The 19143-nt window shown below is 37.5% G+C and overlaps 1 protein-coding gene across 1 annotated transcript in view; it reads right to left on the reverse strand.

The window, feature by feature from the left end:
* wdr70 (WD repeat domain 70) overlaps positions 1-19143 on the reverse strand; it is a 115434-nt gene that overhangs the window by 16631 nt on the left and 79660 nt on the right. The window contains exons 14-15 of the mRNA XM_030149186.1: positions 1914-2014; positions 1166-1245 (exon numbers count right to left, since the gene is read on the reverse strand). Coding sequence (XP_030005046.1) covers positions 1166-1245; positions 1914-2014 — 181 coding nt within the window. The remainder of the gene's footprint in view (positions 1-1165; positions 1246-1913; positions 2015-19143) is intronic.

A 19143-nucleotide genomic window follows, 5' to 3' on the forward strand; every position in this document is an offset into this window, starting at 1 on the left:
ATATATGTGGAAGAACACACCATCATATCGAAGTGTCTACTGACACAGTACTGTGGCACAAAATATGGGTTTGTCTGTTACCACAGAGCCAATCAGCTCCCTCATTATATCATGTCTAGACTGGGAACGTGTTACATCCTGAAAAGTACCAAGGCAATCAGATAGCAAATAAGTCAGCTTTAGTAACAGCATAGATTTAGTTCATTCAGTAACATATTGGACTGCAACACAGAAGACCAGGGTTCAATTCCTGGTTGGAGTAGGATTTTATTTTTACTTTTTTGAAGATTTTCAAACAGGGGGCGGAAACTGTAGGTAAATCTGACACTGATATAAATCAGCCACTGGGACAACGTTCAGAGTGCAGAATTCAGACCACAGCACTCAGTACACAGAACTGAAGTCACATGATACACTACCGCATCTAACCTGTAGCTCTGCCCACCTTCTCCAGCCTCATTCTCAGTGACTGCACAGAGCAAAGAACACCATAAAACATATAGAGTATTTACAACAATAATTCCTATTCCATACTATCACTAATTTGTTGTTCCTTCCATCAGTTACCACAGTACTGTACAGTATACACCTTATTTGACCACAGTACTGTGGCAACAAGAGGAGAATGAGTTCATGGAACAGTATCAGTGACTGGCTCTGGTACAAATGCTAATATTTGATTGGCTCTGTGGAAATAGACACACCCATATTTGGTGTCTAATTACTGTGGCAGGAGACATTGACTTATCATATACCTGGAAAATATCAACAAACTAGCACTTTGGTCGTTTGTTTTCCAATTAATCCAACTAAAATATGTAACATTTAGTACATTTAATGTCTGAGGCAGATAATTAAAAAAACAAAAATGGTAGACAGGTGGTATCTAAACAAAGGGTTAGTACTGAGGTTCTTTAAATGAAATGGAACGTGCTGTTGAACATGTAGATCAGAGCAGAGTGCTTAAAGCCACTACATCCTGAACTGTTTGGTTAACGACTACCTGATGACAGAGCAGTGAGTGGAAGGTCACAGGATACAAGGACAGGTAAGAGAGCAGGTAATTAAGCAGCAAACACCACTATTTGTACAAGCCATAGACGGAACAGACTGCAAAGATTCAACATGTTAAGGTGTCCACGAGTGCAGACATGGAAGGACTTACGAGTGATGATGTAATCTTGCGTTAACATCTCTGCTTGCTTCTCTTTCCGTTTACTCTTGACTACACACAGCTTGGCTCCTCTGGAAAACAAAACCATGGTTACATATTCAACGGTCTCACCTACATGTACATTATAACATACAGATTACAGTGGATCTACAAAAACACAGTAGTATGAACATATCAGTATGTGTGTGCAAAGGCTCTGAACTGTGGATTTTAATGAATGCTTTAGTTGAAGAAGGTAAGCTCTACCCAGTTTTGTTGTATAGTCAGTGACAATGACATTAAACCTATTCTATTCTATTCTATTCTATTCTATTCTATTCTATTCTATTCTATTCTATTCAAAACATTTAGTAACAGGCAGAATATTGGTACAGTTACACTTATTTTTCATTAGACATTTCAGTTTGTTCATATTATTTGTGAAAGGACAGTTTGTAAATGTAAACACTTTTATGTAATTTTACTTTTTTACACTAAAATAAAGAGCAGAATTTGCAGTTGTCATTATTTATAGGTTATTAAGATAGTATTTTACTGTTCCGACCCAGCTGAGAACAGATTGGTCTAATGTGGAACCTGAACTAAAATCATTGTTAGTATCTTCAGTGTAATATTTGTGCTTCCCACATTCATACTAGGGGTCAGATCAGACCCTTTGGCGGGCCGGTTTTGGTCTGCGGACCTATGTTTGACACCTGTGTTTTAGGTGGTCCCTCTCAGTGGTCTGCTGTGAACGTACCTGTGGCTTTTGACAGGGTCATAGTAAACCTTGGCCAGTCCATTTCCAGTTCCCACCATTATCTGATTGAGTTTGGGGTGCCACAAACAGCGGACGACACTCTGCAAAACACCAAGGAAAGAAGAAGAAGAAGAGGTTAGGGACACACTGAAGATCTGATGCATTTGGGATTTTTATTGTGAACGAGGTGGTGCATTTTCCTTAGTGTGTTCCATCCACAGCAGTGTGTTCAGAGCCTCACTGGACCGTATATGACAACATTTGTGAGTGTATGACCCGGGCTGGTGGTGATAGAGTGGAGATCAGTCCCCACCGTGCTCCGCTGCTCTAGTTGACTATATTTGGATGTTAGGATGAGGGCTGGATCCCTCAGTCTGTGTGTGACAGATGGCCCAGTGCCAATAGGCAAATGTGACCACAGTTATCCAGAGGTAGGTGTGTGAGTATGTGAGAGAGAGAGAGAGAGAGCGAGAAACAGGGCAGAGAGAGAAATCCAAGCACAGTTGTTGGACAGTGATGAAGACCCTCTGTTCACTCTGTGATATGTGAGCTACAGTCTGGAGCTGGACTTCTGCAGCACTGGCTCCTGTCTTCACACATTACTACAGTATTTTTCAACCTTAGAGTCGGGACCCCAAATGGGGTCACCTGAAATTTATTTTATTTTATTTTTTTATTGATTTATTTGGAACATGGAAATGATACAAGCTTCTCTGCACAACAAAATATAGAAATGAAAATTCTAGGAAGCATAAAATAATAATACACACAAAAAAGAAAAAGAAAAAAAGTCATATTCGAAATTTCTAGTAATTGATTAAAAAAAAAATAAATAAAAACTTACTAAGAAAAATCTGTTTTGAGTTGACAGAGCCAATCCCAATCCATAGCAGACAAACTGTGGTTGTGAAACTGAAGCACTGTGGTTCTGTTTATCTGTCAAATGTTCATTGTGGTCAGTTTCAGATGCTGCAGCTCTTTCATAATTCAAAGTTTGAATTATTGTTTGTTCAGTATTAATTGTCAGCCTTGTAAATCCAAGCTGGACTGACTGTACATATCCTGACCAGGAAAATCAAATTGTCCCTTTGTGCAGTAATCTACACCTGGCTTTTCTGCCTCCGTCCAGAATAATATACATTATATAGACTAAATGTCCTCTAAAATTAACCTGTATTTGAAACAGAATAGAAAACTATTACAGCATCAAAAACAAATTAATTTTAGCAAAAAAAAAAAACCCCAAAAAACAAAAAAAACCCTCTCCATTTTCAATGCCTGGGGTCGCCAGAAATGTGTGATGTTAAAAAGGGGTCAGGAGTGAAAAAAGGTTGGAACCACTGTCATATTAGAAGATCAGAACTGACCGTTTTTAAGGCTGTCAACACATACCTGGGAAATTAGTTTAGTTTTGCACAGACAAAAGAAAAAAAGAAACATAACAGAGATAAAAGAAAATCACTACAGTGCAGGAAGAGGCAAAAAGCTCAACAGGCTTATCTGAAGAACCCACCACAAGAGAAGAAAAAGAAAAACATGTATATAATAGAAATAACGTATAAAACACATGAGTTGAAAGGGCTCATATTTGTCTATTATTTTATAGTGTTCAGTATATTATTTTATAGTGCTCAGTATATTATTTTATAGTGTTCAGTATATTTTTTATAGTGTTCAGTATATTTTTTATAGTGTTCAGTATATTTTTTTATAGTGACATTAGTTTTTGTGGGTCCTGGAGTGGCTTGTCGGCCCTATTTTTGCCCTGAAGTATGTGCCACAAAGACACTATGGCAAACAATTACATGATCAAAAACAAATAAATTTTAGCAAAAAAAAAAAAAAAAGTCTCAGTTTTGAATGTCTGGGGTCGCCAGAAATTTGTGATGTTAAAATGGGGTCATGAGCCAAAAAAGGTTGGGAACCACAGGCATAGTGTAATATTTTTTTCACATCAAACTGAGAAGAAAATATGGAGTCATTATTTTTTGTAGGTTTTTATGCTGTTATTATTTTACTGGAAATCATACTGGTTTGTATGTGGAACCGGAACTAAAATGAGTTCGACAGCCTTGACTGTGGAATTTTTGCACTTTGCAAATTCATCCCGGGGGCCGCATTGGAACCTTTGGTGGGCTGCATTTGGCCCCCGGGCCGCATGTTTGACACCCCTGCTGAAGACACATCTGAAAAACAGAGTCACTGTTTGGCGCTTCTTTATGTGGACCAGGCCAGTGTGTGTGAGGTGGGGTAGGGGGATAAGGGGTTAGGGGGGTAGGGGTCCAGGATAGTGGTGTAGGATGGGGGTGGGTAAGGCCACGACCACAACGTCCAGATTCTCTGACGGTGAAAGCTGCTTAACGCCCAGCTGTTCAGCTTCCCACCAGGATACCAGAGGAAGGAGTCTCAATCACACACGAGCAGACACACACATGAGCAGACGCACACATGAGCAGACACACACACATGAACACGACGACAAGTCCACATACACATTGAGAAACACGGAGGCTCCAGACCTTCAGTTCACTGCTCCATTACAGTAGAAAAAAAACACACGAACAACACCAAATGGATCAGTTTCCTGGGACATAAAACTACTACTATAGACCAGGTCTGTCTAACTCCTGTTAGATCAGGTTCCACATTCAGACTAATCTGATCTAAAGTGGGCTGGACCAGAAAAATTATTTAAATAATAGAATCAGAACTGATAAATAATGTCAACTCCAATGTTTTTTTCTATGTTTTTGAGTGAAAAAAGTCAAATTCCGTAATGAAAATGTTTACATCTACGGACTGTACTTGAACATAACATGAGCTAATATGAACGAACTGGAAATTCTGAAGAAAAATACATGCAATTTTAACAATATTATGCCTTAGTTTATCATTTATACATGTTCAATCTAATGTACAGACCACAGTGGATCTACAAATACACACAACATTTAATAACAGACTGAATATTAGACAATTCCACATACTTTTATTAAGAGATTTCAGGTTGTTTGCATTTTTTGCAAAAGGATAGTTTGTAAATATAAATATTTTTGTGTAATTTTGCTTTTTTTACACTGAAAGAAAAAGAAAAATGTGCGGTTTTTCATTATTGATAATTTAGTCTGATAGTATTTACTGGTTTGACCCACTTTAGATTGAACTGACCTAAAATGATTTAAACATCCTTAATTGTTAATATCTTCAGTATAATTTTTGCATTTCACAAATTCATCCCAGGACCCGGATCGGACCCTTATGGTGGGCCGGTTATGGCCCCAGGACAGCATGTTTGACACCTGTAATATATACAAACATATGGCCAAAAACCATCAGTAAATATCAGAGTTATGATAAATGTCAAGCATTTTTATTTATTTTTTTTTTTTTACATTTAAAGGGTTGATTTTTGGTCCTGAGTGAAAGTGGAAGTAATCAGAGTATTTATGGTTTCAGATTATTGGCAAAAATACAAGACAAAATAATGTAGAAGATGTAAAATGAACAAAACAGAAGTGACATAAAATGAACCAGATGAAAACGATGCAACCAAACCAAAGTGGCATAAAAGACAAAACAAGACAAAAACACTGAAAAAAAAAAGATTGACGGAGGATGAGACTGTGGTGAGTGAGTGTGTGCAGTTTTTCTGTCCAGCTCAGACTGGACAGATGACACTTAATCTGCTCAACCACATCATGAGACGCTGTAATTGACAGAACGATCTGGAAAATGCACTTAACAGGATGGGCTTAACATGAGTCGCATATTTAAGTCACATATTGATGGTGAGAGGATGACATTTGGAAATAATTTGAACAAATAACACAAAGAAAAAAAAGGAAAAGCGGCAAAGACCAAACAAGACAGATTTTATGGTGTGTTCATTTTATGTTGTGGATGTTCTATTAAAGGTTTTTCGTCCGTTTGTAGGTTTGAATCTGTGTTCATTCAAAGGTAATCTGTTGAAGAGCTGATAGCCTTAAAACAGGAACTATTTATATGTTTATAATAAAGGTTTCTGTGTTAAGGGTAGAGATGGGAATTGATAAGAATTTAACGATTCCGATTCCATTATTGATTTTGCTCATAGATCCGATTCGTTATCGATTCTCATTGGGTGAAGGAATAAAAGAGTACATACGGGTGTGTTTGCATTAACTGTCTTTTATATTTCCATCTCTGCATAGAAAATATAACATATACAGTATGGACAAATAATAAAAACAGATGACGCCAGGCCCGGGGTGGGGGTGCAGTGAAAGTGAAAATTAAGACACTTTACTAATTCCTCTATTGCCGCATGTCCTCTATGTGGAACCAGTTCGACTCAGCTCGGCTCGTCTCCCGTTGTTGTGCACCTCATTACCTTTCCCCTACCTTCGGAAACTTGTATTTGAGGGGATAGACGTTTGTTGCCTGCACCGGAACCGATACTGGGCCCGGCGTTCACTCTGCCGCTACATTCACAACCATCGCTAAGTAGCGTATCAAATATGTGACATTCCTGTAAATGAATCACATGCTGTGGACAAATGTTTGAGTATATTGGAGGGATTCCACCCTTTTGAAGACACAGAAGCTTTGACAGTGTTCCAGTGGACCTGGTGTCGTCTTTTTAGATCGCTTCTGCCTCAGCACCATGTTGGCTACGTTCTGACCATAACAACGCAGCGTACGTGTGACGTCATCACACATGAGCAACGAAGGCGGAATCGATAAACGGGCAGGCAAACGATTCCAAGGAATCGAGCTACTGGGATCTGGTTCTCAAAAAGAGCCGGTTCTCGATTCCCATCCCTAGTTAAGGGGGACAAATAATAACAAAAACAAAATGAAGGAACAGAAATTAACATCAGTACCAGCGTCATCTATCAGTCAAATATCATTTTAAATATTGGTTTCAGCCCATTTTTAGATTTTTCAAATGTAATCATATAAATATAAATGACAAAATCTGAGAAAATTGGAGCTCTATTGCCAGAACTTTTTTTTTCCTTTTCCTAAACCCACCACCACCACCACTCTTCAAAACAACCCTCTATTTAGTTCTGAGGTCCACTCCTGTTGGTTCCACACCCCACATTATTGTTATTTGGCCTGGAGGGATCTGTCTCTTAAAAATCTTAGACAAAGTCTGTAAAGGGTCAGTCCAATAGGTAGTAATGTTGGGGGCGTGTCCAAAACGTGTTTGACAGTGAAGCTGTGCTCTGGCCGCACATGAATATTTTGACACCAACCTAACCCCATAAGGCTGCACTGCCATGAATCAACTCCAGTGTGAATGTGTAGTAAGTTACAAATGGCTGTATCAGGGTCGCCAAAGCAACACCCCCAGTCCCCCAAATGTGACGGAAGGCAGAGATGACAGTTAGGAATTCAGTTCCACTCCAGAGGCATTTATCCAACGCATGCACGGCAACACCTCTGGATCCGAATCAGGCAGTAAAAGCAGAATACAAGTGACAACAGAACCAGGTAAGTGCAGGCCACGAGGTCAGAAAAGTCCCAGTTCAGAGCCAAACCAATCATACTGTCAACACTGAAGGAAGTCTAACAGACAGAGTGGAGCGGCCCCAAACAGACCAGCAGAGGCCCCCCCGCCCAGCTGGATCCACTGAAGGGAGTCCACAGCCAAGCAGAGCCCAGCCCCATCTGACAGAACCACTACGATCCACAGATTCAGAGCAGTCTGTTTACACTCTGGGAACCCGTGTTTACGCTTCGTGTCCACAAAATTACATGACATCATGAAGGAGGAAACTTTAATCAGTCAGATCTTCAGTAGCTGCCTTTTGTTGTCCTGTTACATTCAAATACCAAAGGCTGATTAGGGATAAATAAGACGACAGCCTCTTGTCCAAAATGTGTGTCGAATATGAAACAATGTTATGCGGCACTAATGGGACCCAACCCCAGCTGTGGTCCCTGTTCAGTCCACAGTGACTGGATCCACATGTGGAGTCAGGGCTCGGACAGAGTTTTAAAGGTCCAATTCAAGCACTTTTAAGGGTTGTTTTCAAATGTTTACAGCACAACACCTTATCACTGGAGTCAAATCCATATCTACAGGAATACATATACTAAAAGGTCAAAGGTCAAAGTAAACTTTATTATCCCCGAGGGGCAATTTGTTCTACAGCCAGCAGTATCACACGGACAACAAACCAACAATAAATACAACAAATAGTCCATTAAAGACAATAGCACCAACATTACAAAGAATTATTCAGCAGAACAATGGCTGGCGGAACCAAACAATTCCTCATCCTATTGGTCCTACATTTACTACTGACTATTTCTTTCACTTTTTATCACAATGATGTGCATTATGCTATGTTGTGACTTTATTTGGGAAAGATAAAGTATAATGTATAAAGTATAGATAAAGTATAAAGTATCACAATTATCCTACACGATATTCAAGCAAATTTTATCTTCCGTACTGCCGAACTTCTGTCAATATTCTCTGAAATATCGTGGGCCAAATCTGTGGAATACGACCTGAACTTCAATCAACATCTTCTTTATCATTGTTGAAAAGCATCTGAAAAGGACTCTAATTGAAGAAAAAATGTAAGGCTGTATATCATTTGATTTGATGATTTGTAATGTGATTTGTGTTTTTATTGTTTTTACTCCAGTTTATTAATTGAGTTATATTGTATTTTTAATTCTTGTTTCTTATTTTTCTCTGTGTGTTGTTCATTTCTGGGGAAGTATTCGTATATAAGCCTTTTTTGGCTTCTAGCCTCTCCTGCACAATGATGTTACTTGTTTGAATGTTGTTGTTGTTTTTTTTTTTTTAATTTTCTCTTGCTGTTTTATGATGTGCAAATGAATAAATGAGTAATTTGTGTATGGATTTATTATAATTTCATGATGCATTTGGAATTGCATTTATTTCTGACTAAAATATACAGTACATGTCATCTGTGATTTATGTTAAAAGTGGAGTTAAAATAAGCAATAGTGAATGCTAAGATTGTTTGCATAAAGATAACTACGTTTCCCATGAGGCTTAGCATGACCTATGAAGCTTATGAATTTTCACAGAAGTAAGTTGATGTATGCCATGAGTTGTGAAAGTTGTATGTGTATTTTTAAGTTGCTGCAGTAAAAAGGAATGCATCTTTTTAAACCCAGAGTCTTTCTTCGTTATTTTTGGACGTAATTTGGATAATTACATCATATTATGCTATAAACATCTAAATATCATCATCTAATATCAACATCTAATAGCAAAAGGTTTAGAAATTAAAGGAGAACACTAAGTTTTATCCAAAATAAGGGAAGCCACTTGGCGTTCTTCAGACACAGTTGAACCAAGTTAAAGATTAAAGGGCTCATATTTGTCTAAACCCACTTTTCTTAGTCTGTGGTTCAATAGTGTAGGGGAGACTGGGGACATTTGTAACACAGGTCAGTTGTAACTTTTGCAGTTGCTCCTTTGTGAGATAAACAAAGATTTCTGCAATTGTTAATCCACCTGTTCACAGTTATCTAATATAAGATTATTATATCCTGTGTAGATCAATGGTCTTATTTCATATATCGGTCAATTTTTAGGATATCGGCCAATATCGGATATAGGCCGATATATTGGATATCGGCTTTTTTTTAGCCCCCAATATCGGTATCGGCCCCAAAAATCCCATATCGGTCGGGCTCTAATGTGTGTATATTATGATTAGACACCTCTGTGTAGACATTATATACATGGATACTTAAAGTTGATGTGTGTGGGATAAAAGCCACCATATCGAAGTGAAGACCCCTTCTGGTTACGAGTGGGTGGGTAATTTTACCAATGCTCTGATGTTAGTATTTGATGTGTGATGTGATATGTTTGGAAAAAGTTAATAATTAATGCAAGTCATAAACAATAAATAAATAAATCACATCACAGAGTTAGAATTACAAGCACTTTCAAGCACTTCAACTGAAATCCAAGCACTTTTCAGACCTGGAAAACAACATTTTCAAGCATCTCCAGCACCATACCGACCCTGTGTAGTGGTCCTGAGTGGACTGGACCTCACAGGGCAGATGGACACAGTCGGAGAAAAAGCTACTCTTTGCACCATTAACTTTACACTGAATCGGCAATTGTCCATAAAGTGTGTCATTAGTATGAGCTACCTTCCTGGAACATTCTGGCTCTTATGTCTTATAAGATGTGACGAGGTGAACAACAGAGCAGACTGAAGGCCTCCCTTCTACTGTTCACCCTTGGCTACTCTCTGTGAGGATGAAAAGCTGACCGTTAAATTCAAAGGCCCCCCTTCAAGGGCAGAGTAGTGGAAGCAGCTCATTGTTTAAGAGCTGTCAAGCATGAGATGGTAACTGTAGTACAGGCAAACGGCTACAAGTGGAGACGGCACATACTCCACATTCTGATCCAGGGGCGTCAAACAGCTACTACAACCACAACAAGGTGGAACAGTCATTTACTAGTGACCAGGAATGAGCGGCAGGTGGCTCCGATGACATGTGGTCAGTAGTCACTTTTCCATTTTGAAAAAGGACAAAAAATGACGAAGATATGGTCAGAAATCTAACACCCCCCCCCCACCTCATTTTCATACTTTCACTCACATTTGTTTGCTCCGGTTTCAAACCATCATATCTTGGGTTGTATTTGCTCTATCAACATGAATTAAAAGTGGGAGAGTGTTTGAAGTCTGCACTTTGAAATGCAGTTTTCCCCAGTGGTCTACATGACCGACTTCCGATGCTACAATGTGTTGAATAAGTCATGTGATTCAGTCACAGGGCCAGGACCGTGGACCCCTAAGGGTTAAACACATCAGTCAGTATGGAACCGATGTATTAACTTTTTTGCTTCAGAGATTCTGTCACTCTGCTCCTGTGTCTGTGCTGCCCGGAGAGTTAGAGGAATAGTAAAGGGTGTTGGTTTCACTTTCACTTCTGCTCCGACAATCACGCTGTTAATCCACATGCCCACCATTATCTAATATAAGACTATTATATCCTGTGTATGTCACTGTTCTTATTTCACACATTGACTAATATATCCGTTATCGGCCAATATATCAGATATCAACTTTTTTTGTCCCCAATATCGGTATCGGCTTTGGCCCCCAAAATCGGTTGGGCTCTAGAGGAAATACTGACATTCGACGGAAAATAACAGCTCAAAAGGAAAAAATCTAGAAATGTTCAGAGTTAGTGTGATGTTTTACATTTACTTAGGCATTTCTCTTTTTTTTTTTTTTTTTATATACTTTTTTTTAAATTATAAAGTTTATTTGATAGGGACAATGCAAATTACATCGTATAACTTCTACCTGTTACAAACAAGCTGTACTAACTGATGATTCACATAAGGAGATTATAGCTATGGCTAGTTTCCATCTCCAGTCCCTTGTAAGGCATTTATCATTTTGAGTTCCATGTTCAGTTTACAGGCGATCATTCAGTTTGTATTAAAGTCACAGATCATTCTCAGTTCTGCTACTGCACACTACTTTTTCACTGTCGTTTTTCTGTGGATCTCACTTTTCAGATGCTAAACTGATTTGAATTTTTGAAACTTATTCAGTGATTTCATACTTTTCACTGTTAATTACACAAGGTGGTTTTATTTCATGAAGCGGATATTTTTAAGGATTTGCACCTTGCAATATGAAATAAGAAATCCACATATGTGTACAGGAGGAGCATGAGAACGGTAGTTTCCTTTTTAAACTGACTTCTACCAGTCAGCAAGGTCTCACCTGTTTCCTACGCAGACAAGTGTAAGTGTCTGAAGTATTTACCAAATGTGCCTAAAACTCCTGTGTGCACCCTGGTGTTCAGGTCTGGGGTTATGTAGACTGTTTAGTTAGAAATGATTGGTGGCTCTTCCTTTCACTCGTCTGCTTGGTTCGCCACTTTGTGGAGACTGCACTTAAATTCTTGGACCATCTGAGAGACAGACGGCTGATGTAAACATAGTAAATAGCACATTCATCAGGTTCACTGAGTGCACGTCGACCAAAAATAACCAATGAGCGGCGAAAAGTAGATTTTAACACATCAAAACTATTTGTAAAGAGAGGTTCAAACAGTATATGATGTGGATGATCTGGCCCAGAAGCTCAGACAGCGACGGTTGGTCAACTGTAAAGAAAAGGTGGAAGTCTTATTTACTAACTTCAGTGATATGAAGTAGGGCCAGAAATGTGGTCATGATATAAATATTATGTTAAACACAACACTGTTTTTTCCTGGTTTGAAAGTTGAAGAAGTTCATTTGTAAAAGACAATTTACGTGAAAGACACAACAACATGGAAATGATGTTGAAGACATGACATGATGAATACAAAGGAAAAGATGCAAAGCAAAATTGTGGATAAAAGATGAGACGGCCTAAATGATGCAACAATATGAATATGACATCAAAAGATGCAAGTAAACAAAAATGATATAAAAGACTCTGCCCCTTGCACATATTGTAGCTTATCTTATCATGGATCCAGCTGATGTCATCATGTCTATGTGTGTGCTGATGTCATATCAACTGCTTCTGTATATGTACCAAGTTTGAAGTAAATTGAAACAAAATCGATGTTTTTATAGACATTTGAAATTTCACCCATTATAAGTAAATGGGGAAAAAAAGATTTTAAAAATTCATAAAAAATTTGAAACTTAGACCGACTTTTCCCAAAATGTAATTACATCTATTCTGGGTCACTGGAAATCTATAAACCCAATTTGGTCTGAATTCAACCAATAGTTTTGCTGCAAACAAAAAAACAAAGAAACAAAGTGAATCAAAAACAATACCCATTGCCTCCCCTTCGGGCAGGTGGGGTCATAAAACATCCAACTGGATAAACAATGAAAACATGTAACAACATAAAAAAGATAAAAGATGTTATAACACAAAAACAACATAAAGACAAAAATGGAAATGACGAAAAAAGGCACAAGATGAAAATGGTGGAACAGACATAAGTCAAAACAATGTCACAAAAACGGACACAATTAGGATGATATAAAAGAAAAGAGCAAGAACACCAGACAGAAACAACATTAAAGACGCAATAACATGAAAACGATGTGAAAGACACAAGATAAAAACAATGGAACCACAGAAGATGTAAATGACAAAGGATGAAAACAAAGACAAAACACTGACCTCACTGATTTCATGATTTAGTCTTTGTTTAGGTTTTGCTGTTTTCTTTTTTTTTTCTTAAATGTTGCAAGAAACGGCATACGCAACAAAATAAATGCATTAAAAAATTGCAATTATGGTTTTATCACCCAGCTCAAATAAAAAGTGTATTAAATACACCATGATCTCTGAACTCAACATGATTATTTTGGGTCAAAGCTGTGAACCATAAAACACCATATGTTGACACCAGACCAGGACTTTCAAAGTCAACACCCGACATTAGTTGACAGCAACGTGGGAGTAACTGCAAAATATTTTTACAAGTAAAGCTGCCACATTAGTGACAAACAGGAAGTACTTAGTACTTAGTAGTTCATATATACATTGTTGGTATGGTTGATGGACAGGTCCGCTGTTGAGAATATTAGTGGTGTTCACCAGGATCCAGACTACATTAGCCCCTTTTTCACCAGATTCCCACAAACGTTTTATTACCAAGAACTTATTTACCTGGGTTAAAGAATTCCTGGTAATCTGTATGCTTTGTGTGTCCACCACACCTCAAAGTTCCTGAAAATGTGTTCACATGAGGCGTGGTGTTTTTGAGCCACTGACTCAAATTTCTGCTGGATTTCTTTTGAACACATTTTACAAATACGTCCGACCTGGTCCAGGCAGTTAGGAGCGCATCTGCTGAAACGGATTCAGATGGACAGACAGACGACTGCAATGCACACGGAGGAGTCGGCCCCCAAGGATTCTGGAGAGTCAGAATAGTCTGACCCCCCTACCAGGCCCTCTGTGGGACAGTTTTTTACTCTGGTATTTTTGGTGAAAACATGCCAAGGTTTTTCAAAGTTCCTGGTAAAGAAAAAGTTCCTGACAAAGTTCCTGTGGTGGAAAAGGGGCTCTTGTAATGTGTGGCACTTAGTTGGATTTAGAGGGGAAATCTGCTGGATTTCTACTCAGCATTAAGGGTGAGCAGACAGGAAGGCTTTCAGGCTTTCACACAATGGCAGATGGTTGACGGAGTGAAAAGCCAATGGAAAAATCACTTCCAAATGTTTACCCTCTACAGTGAAGTGAAAGACAAGACAAATGTGTGATCCCAGAGAGCACCAGGGTTAAGTTCTACACCTAAAGACCTGAAGTGTCTCAGGTCCTTCTTTGATGTTTATATATATATATATATATATATATATATATATGTATGTATATATATAATTTATATACTAGCTTACATCCCACTGGATAAATCCACTCCTCTGAATTCACCAAGATCTAAAAAAAATATCCTAAATTATTATCTCTCCCACAAATTTATTTCAAAAGACTTTTCCCTAATTGGAATTAAATGCAGTAGATTTGGATATTTTATTCAATGGCCAGTTAAAAATGTCTCAATTTGTCAGAACTGCACAGATACACACATAGAACAGACAGACAGACAGATGATCTGAGACCTTCCAGTATTATGTAAGCTAGCAGAATATATATACACACACACACACACACACACACACACACACACACACACACAGTGTCATGTTGGTGAAGCGTCATCTTGCAGCTGAACACAGATGTGAGCTCTGACTGTACACAGGACGACTCACACAGAGCAGGACTGAACTGATGTTTCAGGGCTATTCTTAGCAACTGAGTAATCAACAAAGAATCTTATGTGCTGCGTTGTTGTCACTTTATTCTAATTCGAGATCGTGGCACTGAGTCACACAACACTCTCTCCACGTTGATAAATGCTCAGACTTAAAAACACGCTGCCCTCTTAGAAAACAGCAGCCGTTGTTTCATTTCAACTGACTCCATGACACAATATTTAATTAAATTCAACTATGATCCATGACTCATATTAAACTAAATACTACCATTTAAAGGGATTTTAGGCATAAAAAGGAACATTTCGTACTACAACTGGAAAAAACTGGTTACCCACAAAAAACCTCAAATCCCTGATTCTGTGAATGACTGTATTATTTTGTATTTCTTCTCTTCTGTTTTCTTCTTTTTAATATGTGGTTGTGTTTTTCCTGTATTTGTTTTGTACATCGGTGCCTTGTTGCAGACTCCTTTTTTTTTTTTCTTTTTTCAAACAATATTTTTTGGGATGAACATCATTCTAGATTTTGGGTCAAGTACAGGTTGTTCCATCACTTTCTCTGCAGCGTAGCTGCTATGGTTGCAGTCAGGGTTGTGGGGTTGGGAGGTTTATGATATTTGGGTGAAAACTGTGCTTTTTTTTTTTAAAACATATTTGACTGTTTTTACAAAATTTAAAAAAATACAAAGGATTTTGCCTTTATACATTAGCAAGGTAAAATGTGCATTAAACACGTGCATTGATAGGGTTAATAGTAATGTTCTGAGGCAATCCTCATCCTTCAGCATGTCGTTAAATTAAATAATCATAAAACAGCACTGGCTAATCAATAACAAAGATGATTAAGTGTGACAAGGAGCCCAGGTCCAAACAAGTCAAACAGGGGATAAAGAATAAGTGTATGGGTCATTGTGTGTAATAAAAAAAACTAAAAAAAAAACTGCTTAAAACTGCTTAACATGCATTGATATATTCTCCTCTTACTGAAATAAAATAATAAAGAAGAAATTTTGTTCATTCTGATAATGTTGTGAACATCAAACAGTCAACAGGAACAAATCAAGCATTAAATAAAAAAGCAACAAGAAGCAGCACAAACAATTAGCAACATCTGACATGTATTGAATAAACCTGGAAGAAAACATTAGAAATTTAATGCCATAAGTATCATTGTCTGAACAAAAGGGGTAAAGACACATTAAGTGCAAAGTGTTCGTTGTTCATTTTGTTGATTTTCTTTTTCATTTTATTGAATATTTTGTTCATTTTTGTTGATGTTTTTGGATTATGTTGTTCATTTTTTCTGTTCATTTTTGCTCCATTTTGCTTATTTTTGTTCAGTTTGTTACTGGTAAAAAACATCAGCAAACTAGAAAAGCACATGGAAAGCGCAGACCTCCGCCAAGGCAGATCAGCACCCCACCCCATCCCCAATCACCACCAAAATGTAATTATTTGTTCCTTGTGCCAGTATCAACAGGGGTGTAAGAAAATATCAGTTCTGCAATATATTGTGATATTTCATTTCACAATACTGTATCGATATTAAAAAGTACTGTATCGATATTTTTAGGTATTTAATCAAATGCATATATTGTGGGGGTTCATTTTTAGTTTTTTGTGTTTTTTTTGTTTACATTTTATATATTATTATTTGACACTCTTTAATTAAATAATGTTCATTCCTTTTTTGGGATTACACAAAAATAATGTTCTGATGTTAGTTCTGAACTAATAGAATATGAACATTTGAACAGGATCTTAAACTGTAATGTCTGTAAAACATAATTTAAGTTTTAACACAGAAACATTTTGTGATACAGCATTAGATCCTGTTATGATCAAATAAAAATGTGTTTAGTATTTTTGCATATTTCTGGTTTAATTCAATTCCTCAAGGAAAAAAAAAAGAAAAAAAAAAAAAAGAAACAAACCATAAATTGCCTTTTTAACAGTATCATGATATATTGTGATATATTGTATTATGATCCTAGTATTGTGACTTGTATCGTATGGCCAGATTTTTGCCAATACACACCCCTAGGTATCAACATCTCCTGAAAATTTCGTCCAAATCCGTCCATAACTTTTTGAGTTATATTGTTAACAGACAGACAAACAAACAAAAAGACAAACAAATAGACAAACCCCGATGAAAACGTAACTTCTGCCGTTCCTTGGTGGAGGTAAAAATGAAACAAAAAGCAAAAGGCACAACATAAATACGGACTGCAATGTACTGCCCACAACTAAATTTGAATAAATGAATAAATTTGAATAAATTTGAAGTAATTTTCTGCATAATGTTTAGACAATTAAATGCAGATAAATGCCGTTTTAAATTTCACTGAGGTTCATACTGAAATGAACACAAACGCAGACTGTAGAAGCAAATAATGTAATAACAGCCGATAACATAATAACCCCCGATAATGTAATAAATTTGCCATTTTTAAAATGTAATAGTCCAGTAACGCAATATCTGGCCAATAACGTTATAAAAGTCCTGAACCGATAACATAACTTTTGGCCAATAACGTTATAACTTATTGGCTGGTTATTACGTTATTGGCCTGGTAAAAACAAATTCTTTACAAATGTAATAACTGAGCCAATAACGTAATAAGTTATAACGTTACTGGCCAAAAGCTATTACGCTATTGGTTCAGGACTTTTATTACATTATTGGCCAGATATTACGTTATTGGCCTATTACATTTTAAAAATGGAAAATTTATTACGTTATCGGCCGTTATTATGTTATCGGTTGTTATAACATTATTGGCTTCTACACAGGTGTTCCTCTGTTAATGTAATATTCAGTGGGATGTGCATTTGCTCTGTTGTGCGGTGCCAAAGTTTGCAGGTTCACAGCTGTCTGGCAGGACGGTAGGATGTATAGACAAACCCAAAGCCCACACCCCGACATGTTCACGCTGTGGCCCATGAGACCGTGTCCTGTGTTAGTGTGGCAGACAGAGGTAGAAGTCATTACCCTCCGTCAGACCTCACTGTTATGACTGCACGTACACACAGAGCTAAATCTGTTGAAAGGGAGCACAGACAGAGCAGCAGCAGGAAGCGAAACAGGAAAAAGAAAATCAGTTTTTCTCCTGAAGACAGCACCTCTGCCTTTCATTTCAGCACCTATGGCTGGGTGCCCTCACAAAGTGGATTTCTGAGAAAGCAGGATTAGTATAAAGTACATCGTATGGTTATGTGTGACAGGTGGTCTGAACATGTGAATGGAACATGTAGATTGTGCTCGTACATAATTTAATTTCAAAGAGAACTCATGAGTAGTTCATGTAAAAGCATCCACCACGACTGTGCCAAACGTTTGTGGGAATGACTTGCAGTAAGAAAAGTTCACATTACTCCACTCTCCTCATAACTTGCCTATAACCATTTCTTAAAAGTTTTTTTTTTTTTTTTAAATTGTCTTCTCGTCTTCCTCTGTATTTTCCTGCAAATCAAGCTAGTGTCAACTTCCATCCATGAATAAGATGGAAAAAATATGATTATGTGCACCACAAGGACGAGACTGATTCAGAAGGACAGATCTGCTGTCACCGCCAGAAAAGAAAAGCATTTCCTTTGATTTCAGTGAAAAACGGAAACTATGAATTGATATTAATTTACAGGAGTGATATTTGTCGTTTTTTAATGGAATTCTTCCTTTTCCTACAATTCCCTGTGGTCTCCATAAACTATAAATGCTCTGCTTGGGTCTGAATTCTTCATTCATTCAACTCCACAGGTCCATCTTCAACCCTATTTCTGAGTAATGACACCAGAAAGGTGGTTTGGAGCGCTGGCCCTTTAAATGCACATGAGCCACTTCAGGCCCCGCCCCCTCCAGGTTGTTGGCTGTGCTGCTCTGTCCCGTTCAACCAGCAACTGGACATTTGAGGTAATGGGCTCCAAGTTTGGACATATTTTCAGTATGGACTACAACTGCTACTGCTGACAAACAATTATGGAGAAATACTGGAGAAATGTTCGTCTGGAGTCTGGACCTTATATGTGCAAATGTGGAGACGGAACTAGTTATAAAATGTAATAAATTAAGAAGGAATTCAAACAGGTTGTAGAAATCCACTGGATTTTTGACCAAATGAATCTGAAGATAGTTTTGCAGCAGCTGGAGGGTTCAAATTCGAACTGTATGAACTATTAGGGTCCAAATACCATACCATACCATACCATACCATACCATACCATACCATACCATACCAACTTTATTTATAATGCACTTTAAGAACTTTACAGCTGGCCAAAGTACCATACACGAAACATAAAATAAGGGATTAAATAAGTAAATAAAAACAGTAATAACACAGGGTGCAAAGTGGGCTAAGAACAACAAAATACAACCATCATAAAAACAAAGACAAATTAAAATCTGATAAAAAAAAAAAAGCATAAAAAATATAAAAAAAGAAACATGTCACTCATTGATTAAAAGCCAAAGAGAAAA

The sequence above is a fragment of the Sphaeramia orbicularis genome, chromosome 12 (assembly GCF_902148855.1).
Source record: "Sphaeramia orbicularis chromosome 12, fSphaOr1.1, whole genome shotgun sequence".
Taxonomy (NCBI): Eukaryota; Metazoa; Chordata; class Actinopteri; order Kurtiformes; family Apogonidae; genus Sphaeramia; species Sphaeramia orbicularis.